General features: G+C 41.5%; 1 protein-coding gene across 1 annotated transcript in view; it reads left to right on the top strand.

Moving 5' to 3' along the window:
- The window catches only part of NCKAP1L (NCK associated protein 1 like), a 97,991-nt gene that overhangs the window by 5,909 nt on the left and 79,153 nt on the right, over positions 1-12,929 (top strand). Inside the window, exons 4-7 of the mRNA XM_034419289.3 lie at positions 2,865-2,921; positions 8,159-8,301; positions 9,998-10,088; positions 10,557-10,694. Coding sequence (XP_034275180.2) covers positions 2,865-2,921; positions 8,159-8,301; positions 9,998-10,088; positions 10,557-10,694 — 429 coding nt within the window. The remainder of the gene's footprint in view (positions 1-2,864; positions 2,922-8,158; positions 8,302-9,997; positions 10,089-10,556; positions 10,695-12,929) is intronic.

Below are 12,929 nucleotides of genomic sequence, written 5' to 3'. Positions count from 1 at the left end.
GTATGCTCAAACTGACTGACATTGTCTTTACTGTTAGCACAAAATGCTGCATGTGATTAAGGAGAGACTAAGGTTCGTAGGCCAATTTATTATTATGTTCATTTGGTTTGTTATGAGGCATATGTACAATTGTACAATTGGCATGTAAATAAACAGGGATAAAACTTTCCCATGCTTTAAAGCTATAAAAGCACAGAATTTCCTCCCCTCTCCAAAAAAATCTTGAATGTTCCTATAACAGTGATGGCTAACCTTTTCCAGACCAAGTGCCCAAAGCGTGCACATGCGCCTGAACCTCCAAAATGCAATACGTGCATGGCCCCACGCATGCGCGCATGCCCCCACACACGCCCCGTGCATACGCGGCAGGGACCCGAAGACCAGCTGGCCGGCGGAAGGCATGCGAGCATGCGCGGCATACCTGAACTGTGGCAAAAGCTCACGTGCCCACAGAGAGGGCGCTGCGTACCACCTCTGGCATGTGTGTCATAGTGGAAATGAAAAAGTAGTAATGTTTACAACTATAGATTGGCCAAGAAGGCAAAGATTTGTCAGTCTTGGGTAAAATTAGACATGATTCATGTAGATTTATTTATTTATTTATTTATTTATTTATTTATTGTTTGTTTGTTTGTTTGTTTGTTTGTTTGTTTGTTTGAAGGGACTCAGGGCGGTGAACAGCCAAGAATTAAAATAACATACAATATAAAAGTTAAAAGAATTAAAAATAAATTAAATTAAACGGCCGCCCCAATTTAAAACCCCTAGCAATACAATTAAAAAACCCCTAAAACCTATTCAGGCCAGGCCGGCTTGCTGAAATAAAAACATCTTCAGGGCCTTACGGAAAGTGCGGAGATCAGGAATCAGCTGTATCCTTATTTTAAGGATAAATAAGGAAGGATATAGTAACAAGGCTGAGCCTCTAGCATTCAAGGCTGGAAGTTTTGAATCTCCATTTTGAAAAGCACAATAGACAGATATACCCTGACTCTGATCCTGTTTTGGCATAGCTGCTTGTAGTTACTACTATGCATTTCTCCCATAGGGTATCTCTTCTACTGTCCTCCCCCTAGTTTTGATGTGTAAGAGAGATAAGGCTCCCACACTGCTTTTCTGACATTTAAAAGATAAAAATAGAGAAAAATGAAATAATGTCTACAGCTCCATCTTTTAGCTGTATAGTTTTGAGGTATGTGATTATTTATTTAATTATTATTCATCCAATTTATATGCCGCCCTTCTCCGTAGACTCAGGGTGGCTTACAATGCATTATAGCAATAGCCTGCATACTTTTTTTTGTATATACCTGCTTATTAGGGCTTTCGGGGCCCCCAAGCGGTGTTGTTCTGTACAAAATTGGCTTATTGCCCCCACAATCCGGGTCCTCAATTTACCTACCTCGAAAGGATGGAAGGCTGAGTCAACCTTGAGCCTGGTGAGATTCAAACTTGCACTAATTGCAGGCAGCTGGCAGCTAAGTGCTAGCACTTAACAGCACTTTAGTCTCCTGCACCACCGAGGCTCTTGCCAGATTAGAAGTGCCAGTCATCCTCTCTCTTCTTTCTTGGGAGATAAATAAAATCAGCTTTATTTTTAAAAATAAGTGATAAAATCTAAAAATCCCTTTTAATTTGGACTCTTAATTTCAATATTTAATGTTGATAAAGATGAGCAGAGCTGTTCCAATTAGGAACAGCAACTTAAAAGGGAATTTTCAACGTTAAAAAAAAAAATCCATGCAAACTATAAGATCATAGTGGTCTATTATAAAATGACTTGTTTCCAGTCAGAGCCTAGGAAGAATCCCAAGCTGCAATTACAAAAGTGTTAAAATACAAAAATATTATAACTTCAGGCCCGCAACCTGAGCAAGAGATGCAAGTTGGGATTTAAATATCCAATCCTGTAATTTTTCAGGAAATAAAGGCAATTAGTACCGCTCAGAAAACCAGACCAATTATCTACTGCAGAATTCTAGCTAAATGTTTTTTTAATCTATTCCTACAAAATAGAGGGCTCTTTGAACAGATTTTCCCTTTGCTTCAATCCATCATGTCTCCTTCTCAGTCTCAATTTCAGCAGCAGACTTCCAGGGGAGGTGATATACAGTGCCCCATTTGTTTTCCAATTTCTATCCAACAGTTTCTGCCTCATTTTAAAAGAACTTGCAGGTCTCCCAAGTCTCACCCTATGGATGTGAGCAAGAGCCATGTCCTATTTATGGATGGAGGTGCAGTCATCCTAAGAAGATGTATGTTCTGTGAATGAGTAGCCTGTGCAAGCTACAAGTCCAACAAAGCTTATGATAGAAATGTTTTATTCTCGGTTGTTATTCCTGGTTTACCTGGTTTTGGATCAGCGATATCATAATGTATTTCATGTGAATCCTGTCCAGAGTTGATTGTATAATGAAATAATGGGAGGATTCGGACTCTTATGAAATATGGAATAAAATGTACAGTTGGCTCGAAAATAGAAATCAGAACAAGAAATGTTTAACTTAATATTGATGAAGCTTAAAGTAACTGAACAACATTAAATAAAGAGAGGTAAATATAAACGAATATAAATGTGTAGATAAGAACAAATTAATATTATAATGTGTGTGTATATGTGTATATGTGTATATGTATATATATATATATATATATATATATATATATATATATATATATGTATGTATGTTGGAGTAATGCGATTATTCTACTATTGAGTAGTAAATAGAAATGATAGAATAGAGAAATACAAAAGCAAAATACATAAGTTGATACGAAATGCTGTAAAATTACCATTAATGTTATGTAATGTTCAATATATTACTTTTTGACATTTTTTGTTTTTATGTGTGTTCCCCTTGTAGGACCATGTTTATGAACTGCTGAATACCATAGATGCAAGCCAGTGCTACTTGGACATTGTGAGTGTCATTTTCATATAGTACAGACCAGTGGTGGGATTCAAAATTTTTTACTACCGGTTCTGTGGGTGTGGCTTGGTGGGCGTGGCAGGGGAAGGATACTGTAAAATCTCCATTCCCAGCCCACTCCAGGAGAAGGATACTGCAAAATCCCTATTTCCTCCTGATCAGCTGGGACTCAGGAGGCAGAGAATAGATAGGGGCGGGGCCAGTGGTGAAATCCAATTTTTTTTATTACCGGTTCTGTGGGTGTGGGTTGGTGGGCATGGTGTGGCTTTGTGGGCATGGCAGGGGAAGGATACTGCAAAATCTCCATTCCCACCCCACTCCAGGGGAAGGATACTGCAAAATCCCCATTCTGGGGGAAGGATATTGCAAAATCTCCATTCCCACCCCACTCTGGGGCCAGGCAGAGGTGGTATTTGCCGGTTCTCCGAACTACTCAAAATTTGTGGTACCAGTTCTCCAGAACTGGTCAGAACCTGCTGAAACCCCCCACTGGTACAGATATTACTTTTGAGATGAGGATGGAAAAAACACATTTTAGTACGTCAACAACCGAGTGTCTACTTTTCTAAATTTCTAAACTAGAGGCGAAGAATTTGCAGCCCTTTAGATATTGCTGGCTACAATTCCCAGCTAGCATCAAAAGCTCACCAGCACCCGAAGAGCTTGGGATTCTCCATCTTTGCTATAAACTATGAGCATTATGTTACGGTTTCTTCACAGTGTTGGGCAAAAAACAACTGTTGACCTTTAACTACAAATTTGACTGACTGAGAAATTATCTGGCCAGGCCAGATCTGTTAGTCAGATCACCAGTGCTTTTAGGACTGGAGGGCATATTTGGAAATCTGAAGAGTGTTCATTGGCATCATTGCAAGATGGCAGCTCATAAGATCTGTTAATCACACAAAAAAACAACAACACCTTCATGAAAGATTCCTGTATTGTCTTCAGAGAAGACTGAGGTTGTAAATGACATTATTGTCCTCATGTAGTTCAAAAAGAGAACCATCAAATGCAGGCAAGCAAGTACCGGTAGTCCTTGACCTACGACCACAAATGAGCCCAACATTTCCATCACTAAGCAAGAGAGTTTTTAAGTGAGTTTTGCCCTATTTTATGACCTTTCTTGCCACAGTTGTTAAGTTCATCACTGCAATTGTTAAGTTAGCAAAAATGGTTGTTAAGTGAATCGGGCTTCCCCGTTGACTTTGCTTCTTCTCAGAAGGTCACAGAAGGGGATCATATGACCCCAGGACACTGCAGCTGTTATAAATATGAGCCAGTGACCAAGTGTCTGAATTTTGATCACACGACCATCGGAATCCTGCAACAGTCATATTGTGAGAAACAGTCACTAAGCGAATGGTTGTGTCGAGGACTATCTGTATAGAGACAGATAGAGAATAAAAAAATATTCTTACCTCCTAAATAGGGAATAGAATGAGCTCCACTCTTCCAAAAGTAAGCATGCATAGAGACACCAGTTCCCCCCCCCAAACAGACATCTGCAAACTCCTCTTTTGTACTTTCCCCTCATCCCAAATTATCCCCAACATATTATCTTTTTTCATGATCTTGGTCTTCCTGCTCATCTCTTTATCTCTTCTCCCCAGCTTTCTTTAAGAAAGAAAAAAAGGGAGGGAGGGAGGGAAGAAGGAGGAAGGAAGGGAAGGTGGGAGGAGGGAGGGAGGAAGAGAGGGGGAAGAAGGAAGGGAAGGAGGGAGGAAAAAAAGGAAGGGAAGGAAGGAAGGAAAGAGAGAGGAGGGAGGGAGGGAGAAAGGAAGGAAGGGGGAGGGAGGAAGGAAGGAAGGGGAGGAGGCAGGGAGGAAGAGAGGGGAGGGAGGGAGAAAGGAAGGAAGGGGGAGGGAGGGAAGGAAGGGGAGGAGGGAGGGAGGGAGGGAGGAAGGAAGGAAGGAAGGAAGGAAGGAAGGAAGGAAGGAAGGAAGGAAGGAAGGAAGGAAGGAAGGAAGGAAGGAAGGAAGGAAATGATTTGGTGTAATGGTTAAGATGCTAGTTCTAGTTCTAGTTCCACCTTAGGCATGAAAGCCAGCCAGGTGACTTTGGGCCAGTCACTCTCTCAGCCACCCCACCTCACAGGGTTGCTATTTGGGGGGAAACAGGAGGAGGAAAGAGTATTATGTATGTTCATCACCTGGAGTTATTTAAAAAAAATAATGGAGGATTTAGAAAAAAATCAAATCAATAAATAGCACGGTGGTCTCTCTCAGAATAACTTGACAACTTCTGCTTTTCTCCTGGGAAGTGTGCTGTGCTCAACAGAAAAAAAGGCAGCAGTATAGATAATTAGAAACTGGGACTCTGCTTTCCTGTCTTAGAAAAGAAATGTAAAGTGCTTTTAAAAACAGGGGAAGCAAGGAGGGACTTGATGGGTATCTGAAACTGTGAAATAGATGGATATCATTTGGTGTTCTGCTACAGGCCCCAAATTCCAAATAGTCAGCCCTTTATTTCCAAAACAGAAAAGGAACACATGCTTAAATATAAGGATGTATTTTATTTCTATATTGCTCTTCCTTTCCGTGGACCTCTGAAGGAGATTTAAGACACGAGGGAGGAAAAAAAGTATTAAAAACATTACAATAAAGCAATAATGCTTTAAAAAAAGCCCCATAAATATAAAAATTAAAAATGATTAACAAAGAATAAAAAAGAACCATCCATGTCAGGCAATCTTATAGGCAGTTTGGTCCTGGAGTACTGTAGTTATTATTAACATAAACACCCAGGGAAATAAGCATGGCTTCAATTGGTTTCTAAATGAAGTCAGATTTGGGGCCTTGCTGAATAGAGGTAGTCCTTGATTTAGGACTACAGCTGAGCCCAAAATTTCTGTTGCCAAGTGAGACATTTGTTAAGTGAGTTTTGCCTCATTTTACGACCTTTCTTGCCACTCTTGTTAAGTGAATCACTACAGTTGTTAAGTTAGTTACACAGTTGCTAAGAGAATCTGGCTTCTCCACTCACTTTGCTTGTCAAGAAGTCAGATGATCACATGACCCCCAGGATAATGTGACCATCATAAATATGAACCAGTTGCCAAGTGTCCAAATTTTGATCACCTAACCATGGGGAGGGTGCAATGGTCGTAAGTGTGAAAAATGGTCATAAGTCACTTTTTTCCCATTGGCGTTGTAACTTTGAATAGTCACTAAATGACTAAATGTTGTAAGTTGAGGACTACCTGTACCTATTATTGGGTATATCACTAAGAAGGCTTATATTGTTGACCATTCCCATCATTGGAACTATATGCAGAGACCTCCCAGTTGTCAACCCTGAAGCTGGCCTGGCTGAAGCCACTTTGGAGCTTCAGTGCTGCCACACTGGAGCTGAAGGGTAGGGTGGGGGGATTAGAGATATTTATTTATTTATTTATTTATTTATTCATTTATTTGTTCGATTTATATGCCACCTTTCTCCGGAGACTCAGGGCGGCTTACAATGCGTTAAGCAATAGCCTTCATACTTTTGTATATACCTGCTTAGTAGGGCTTTTGGCCCTCCCTAAGCGGTGTTCTTTTTTATACAAAGTCAGCTTATTGCCCCCACAATCCGGGTCCTCATTTTACCTACCTCGAAAGGATGGAAGGCTGAGTCAACCTTGAGCCTGGTGAGATTTGAACTTGCAGTAATTGCAGGCAGCTGGTGCTACTTAACAGCACTTTAGTCTGCTGCGCCACCAAGGTTCTGTTAGCTGGAGTAGTCAAAATAAATTACTTTCTCTTGGGAACCAAGGATGTTCTCACACCTGGCCGGAGGAAGGAGGAATGATGTCACCAGACCACCAGATGGCGCATTAATTGGACCATGTGACTGATTGTTTGGGGTTGAGGGAAAAACTTTTACTTTTAATTAGGTGAAAACCGTGGGAATCTTCAGAGTCAGTTTTCACCAGATTCATGTCAATATGATATATCCAACAAAGCTATTCTTTGAGGAATTAATCTGCCTCGGAGTTTTGCTTTGTATGGGTCTATTACTTGGAACCCTGACACAGTAATACTAATCTGTTTCTTAAAATTATACATGTATTTTGTACATGTATACATGTACAAATTTTGTAAAAGAACTCAAGGTTATGTTCCAGGTGTTCTTTCCTATTTTTCTCCACGGCACCCTCTCCCATGTGATAGATTAGACTGCAAATGACTGACCCAAAGTCGTCCAGTGTATTAAAACCTGAGTTTCCCTGGTGCCTGTCTTAACCACACAACGCCTAGTATTTACTCTGTATCTCAATGGTACATGTGTATGCGCATGGGTGCTTTGTAACATTTTTGAGCTTAGATTGAAGGTTTGCCAATTTGTAGAGGATGACAAAGTATGGTTTTTGCTCAACTGGCGAACAGAATTCATTCACTGCAGATGATTTGGGGGAGTGCTTCAACTGAGAAACTAGTACGATTTACATGCTGTATTATGCCCTAATGAGGTTTGTTGTGCTTTGACTTAATGCAAAAGGTGCACCCAACCATTGTCCCTGTAAATGCTGATTCCTAGCTTAATATTATAAGTGAAACAGATTACTGTAGTTTGTTCAGCAAATCATGGCTAATATGAATTATGGCTTAATGAAGTATGTGAGTTCAGATTACCTAAGCACAAATTGGAGGAGGAGGAGGAGGAGGAGTCTGTCTTTTGCTGATGTTGAGATTTTGGAAAACGTGCAAAGAAGAGCAATTAAGATGATTAAGGGCCTGGAGACCAAAACACATGAAGAATGGTTGCAGGAATTGGGTATGGCAACTCTAGAGAAAAGAAGGACTAGGGGTGACGTGATAGCAGTATTCCAGTATTTGAGGGGCTGCCACAAAGAAGGGGGTGGGGAAAACCTATTTTCCAAAGTACCAGAAGGCAAGGCAAGAAACAATGGATGGAAACTAATCAAGGAGAGAAGCAACCTGGAATTAAGGAGAAATTTCCTAAGAGTGAGGACAATTAACCAGTGGAACAGCTTGCCACCAGAAGTTGTGGGTGCTTCATCACTTGAGGTTTTTAAGAAAAGACTGGACAGCCATCTATCTGAAATGGTGCATGGTCCCCTGCTTGAGCAGAGAGTTGGACTAAAAGATCTCCAAACTCCCTTCCAGCTCTATTCTGATTGATGGCTGGCAGGAATGAGAAATGTGAAAGGAGTGAGGAAGTGCTAGCTCAGTCTTTCCTTTTTCTTCCCTCCAATTCAGTTATATGTAATCTTTTTTCTGCAGAATGTGAATTATGATTTCACCAAGAACTACCTGGACCTGATTGTCACCTATGTTTCTGTCATTGTACTTCTTTCCCGTATTGATGATCGTAAAGTTCTGATTGGTCTGCATCACTGCACCCATGAAATGATCCATGGAACCAGGTTGGAGTCTATCTACTCAGGCTGTATTACCAGGAGCGAGTTCATTGTATTTTTGCCAATTTTGGTGGAATATTTGCTTTCCATGTTGTCTTATTCTGCCAGGAGCATTCATTCAGCTTCCTATTGTGGGATAGATATACACCAGTCAAGCACTAATGAATAAAATCAATCAATAGATAATCAATAATCAATGGCTTAGGACCTGGGTACCTACGAGACCGTCTTTTGCCACCAATAGCCTCCCACCGACCAGTTCGTTCTCACAGGGAGGGACTACTCAGGGTACCGTCAGTCAAATTATGTCGACTGGTGACTCCCAGGGGGAGGGCCTTCTCTGTGGGGGCTCCAACCCTTTGGAATGAACTGCCCCCGGAGATACGGAATATCCCTGATCTCCGTGCTTTCCGCCGTGCCCTCAAGACCCTGATGTTCCAACAGGCAGGGCTAAACATACAAACATGCAAATGATTTTTTAAATGTTATCTAATTCTGGGTTTTATTTAATTGACCAAACTAAGTAACAATTTTAATTAGCAATTTTATGATGTTTGTGTGTCTATATTTTTCTTGACTGTACACCGCCTTGAGTCCTACGGGAGAAAGGCGGTATAGAAATATAATAAATAAATAAATAAATAAATAAATAAATAAATAAATAAATAAATAAATAAATAAATAAATAAATAAAATGAGAACTATCAGCAGAAGGATTTGTGCCCCCCCCGCCCCAGCTGCCAGTCATGCTTTTCTTTGCTTCATCTGCTATTTAGAAGCTACAGGTGACCCCCATTTCTCCAGCACTAGAGTGTAATTTGGCTGTGGCTAACCCATTCCACTCCCGAACAATTCCAGCATGAAGCTTGATATGGTCAAAACAGTATGACTAACTCTTGATCAGCAAATCTGTAGTCTCATTCTTTGGAGACAAGATTATGTAGAAACCAATGTCAAGAGAAATATAATAGGCTGGATTTATCTATTGTGCTAAAGTACACGTGGATGAGGGTGTGGTGGCTCAGCTCAGCGGTTAAAGACACTGAGCTTGTCACCTAGAAAGCTGACAGCCCGGGTTTGAGACCTGAGTGCTGCGCGATGGGATGAGCTCCTGTTACTTGCTCCAGCTCCCGGCTATCCAACAGTTTTAAAACATTCAAATGCAAGTAGATAAAAAGGTACCACTTTGGAAGGTAACATTGTTCCATGCACCTTGACATATAGTCTTGCTGGCCACTTGACCATGAGAATGTCTTTGGACAATGCTGGCTCTCTAGACTAAGAAACCAAGATGAGCTCCACCCCCTGGAGTCGGACATGACTGGACAGGGGAAATTTTTACCTTTGCATTTTTACATGTAGATAGTGTGATTTTAATGGTTAGCTCTGTATCCTATTCTCTTCTGGGAGCTCAAGGTGATATGTACAATCTTTCCTCTTCAAGTTTTCCACACAACAGTGACCTGGCAAGATAAGTTGGGCTGAGAGATATTGTGATACTGATATTGTATGAAATGTCCAGGCAGCTTCCATGAAGTTATTCTATATTATGTAGGAGTAAGGTGGGCATTGTTTGAAGGGGTAGGTGGTACTGAGTCTGTATCTGGTAGGCAGTTTTAACAGATTGACTGCCCAGAGTCTACAATTGGAGCTAGGTCAATGTTTTGTGTAATAAAACAATGCATTGCTTGTCTGACTTCAGTGAAGCTAGCTTCCGTCGATTGGGTCAGATGATCATCGAGTATGAGAATCCCTTGCGCAAGCTGCTGGAGGAGTTTGGACCTCATACCAAGGTGAGGTGCTGCGGGGTTGTACAAATCTAGTCCTTTGAGGTAAATATTCAACAAACCCTGGTTAAGCTTAAATTGTAAACCCAGCCTTTATGTTTTGGGATCACTGATGGGGTGATAGGTTTTAGCTATTTCTGAGCAGAGGTTATTATCTGGGATTGTGTTTTTGTGTTTATGTCAGTTGTGGTAATTACAGAATTATTGCAACTTCTTTTCCCATTTGCTATTCTCCTCAGTGAATGTCTTTACCTCCATTTGTGGAGGAGTTTGAGAAAAATGAGTATGTGAATGGTCTTTACTCTTTTCTTTTGCTTACCTCCCAGTCAGGTGCCTTGTGCGTCTGCATTATCTCTACTTGTGTGATTTAGGAACACAAATTTGCCAAGATGGCACATAGTCTTGCCCTTTTGTTCTCACTCTCTCTTCATGCTATTCCTTCTTAAACGTGCTAATCCATTTTTTTCTTCCCAGACTGTGAGCCATGCACTTCTTTCACTGCACTTCCTGTTTGCCCGTCGAAACCATTCTGCTGACCAGTGGCGAGGTGACCAGCTCTTCAGTTTGATCAGCAATCCTGCCAACATGCTGTCCCCTGCCAGTTCAGACACTGTGAGTATGAGTGTGGGAAAGTATGTTCAGCAGTCACCCGCTTTGAATGGCTGATGCTAGAGAAGCCTTAGAGATGGCAAGCATCTGACTCTCCTAGTGTGCTGTTTTGAAATTGTCTGTAAAATAAAATATTTGTTGATTAGAGTAATGTATCCCCATGAACATAAAACGGCCATTCTCTCTCGAAATGTACATTACAAAAACATCAGCCGGTCGGTCGGTCGGTCGGTCGGTTGGTTGGTCGGTCAGTCAGTCAGTAGGTAGGTCAGTCAGTCAGTCAGTAGGTCAGTCAGTCAGTCGGTCGGTCGGTCAGTCAATTAGTAGGTCAGTCAGTCAGTCTAGGCACCACGAACTTCAGAAGAATTCTGGACAGCTCACAATGTAACAAAGCAGGATAAAATATAGTGTAAATAAATAAGAAAATGATGAACAAGGTCAACAATACAAAGAGTTATGCGAACAGATCAAGTCACACTAGCTCAAGGCCTGACAAAACAAGAAGTCTTTAAGGCATCTGAAAACTCCATGAGGATAGGAGCCATTCAGATCTTGGGGGAACCACATTCTAGGGAGCAGGTGCTGCGACAGGGGAGGCATGCTTCTGAAGTCCTCATAGATGGCCCTGATTAATCAAACAAACCTGGAGCATGCTAGCTCTTAGATCAGCTGCATAGACGCCACAGAAGATCAGTGGCCCCTCAGATTTGCCCTATGCTTTGTAGGGCTTTATAGGGCCCAGCCAGTAATTTAAATGACACTTGAAGCAAACTGGCAGTGCCCTGCTGCATTCTGGACTAGTTGAAGCTTCCTTGTGTTGTTCTTCATGGCAGCCCTGTGCAAAATTACTACAATTGTTTATACTTGTTGTAACGAGGGTTGGGTGTCGCTTCTTTATATGTTTCTTTTTGTTTATTATATTCTTTTTGAAGAGCCATCTTCAGTCCATTATTTTTCTTCTCCCATGCACAGAGAATTATTAGTAAATGTAACAATTGTGCAATGTCTGTTCATGTTCTCCCCTTCTGAGGTATTTTTTCCTAGCTTAGAATGCTGATTTATGAGGCTGAGCAAAAAGAATAGATTTAGTCCGGATGTCTGTCTTAGGCTCCATTCCCACTTGAAAGCACTATTAAGCTCCATCAACCCTGTCTTGCCCTTGGTTGCGCAGCTTATCCTCATCTTATTCACAGCCCACACCATATGAGACATATAGGCTTAAGTTATCACTAAGTGTACCGATGTAAAAGTAGCCCCCCTCCTTTTAAACCAGTACTATCCCTTCACAGCTTCAGCCTTCAACCAAAATCTATAATGGGTTCATAGTAGGGGTGAAATTCAGTAGGTTCTGACAGGTTCTGGAGAACTGGCAGCAGAAATTTTGAGTAATTTGAGAACCGGCAAATACCACCTCTGGATGGCGCAAAGCCAAAAAGGTTGGGGAACTCTGAGCTAGCCTACTCTACCACTGTTTGCTCCCCAGTGTGCCCTATTTATTAGCACTTTACTTTCTATCTTTCATAGCAATAGCATTTAGGCTTATATACTGCTTCACAGTGCTTTACAGCCCTCTCAAGCGGTATTCCCCCCAATAATCTGGGTCCTCATTTTACTGACCTCGGAAGGATGGAAGGTTGAGTCAACCTTGAGTTGGTGAGACTCAAACTGCTGAACTGCAGGAAGCCACCAGTCAGAAGTAGCCTGCAGTACTGCATTCTAACCACTGCGTCACCACTGTGCTACCCATAACCTCATTTTCCTAGAAATGTTTCCAACCAAACCCTATCCAGGTTTCCAGCAATGGAAAGAGAAAACAAACCTCCATTACAGTGGTGGGATTCAAAGTTTTTTACTATAGGTTCTGTGGGCGTGGCTTGGTGGGTGTGGCTTGGTGGGCGTGGCAGGGGAAGGATACTGTAATGTCCTTCCATTCCCTCCCCACTCCAAGGGAAGGTTACTGCAAAATTCCCATTTCCTCCCGTTCAGCTGGAACTCATGGGGCAGAGAATAGATGGGGGCAGGGCCAGTCAGAGGTGGTATTTACCGGTTCTCCGAACTACTCAAAATTTCCGCTACTGGTTCTCCAGAACTTGCCAGAACCTGCTGAATACCACTTCTGCTCCATTATGTTATTTTTAAGGAAAAGGAGAAATTTTACAGGATTCCTTTTTAGCAGTGTTCTGAAATGATCTAATCTCCACCATGTTGTTTGGTGAAGAAGAAGGAACGTATTTGCAG

Source organism: Pantherophis guttatus, chromosome 2 (genome assembly GCF_059756535.1).
Source record: "Pantherophis guttatus breed Tessera chromosome 2, ASM5975653v1, whole genome shotgun sequence".
NCBI classification, from domain to species: domain Eukaryota; kingdom Metazoa; phylum Chordata; class Lepidosauria; order Squamata; family Colubridae; genus Pantherophis; species Pantherophis guttatus.
Note: the sequence above shows the minus strand (reverse complement) of the source record. Positions and strands in the feature narration are given on the sequence as shown.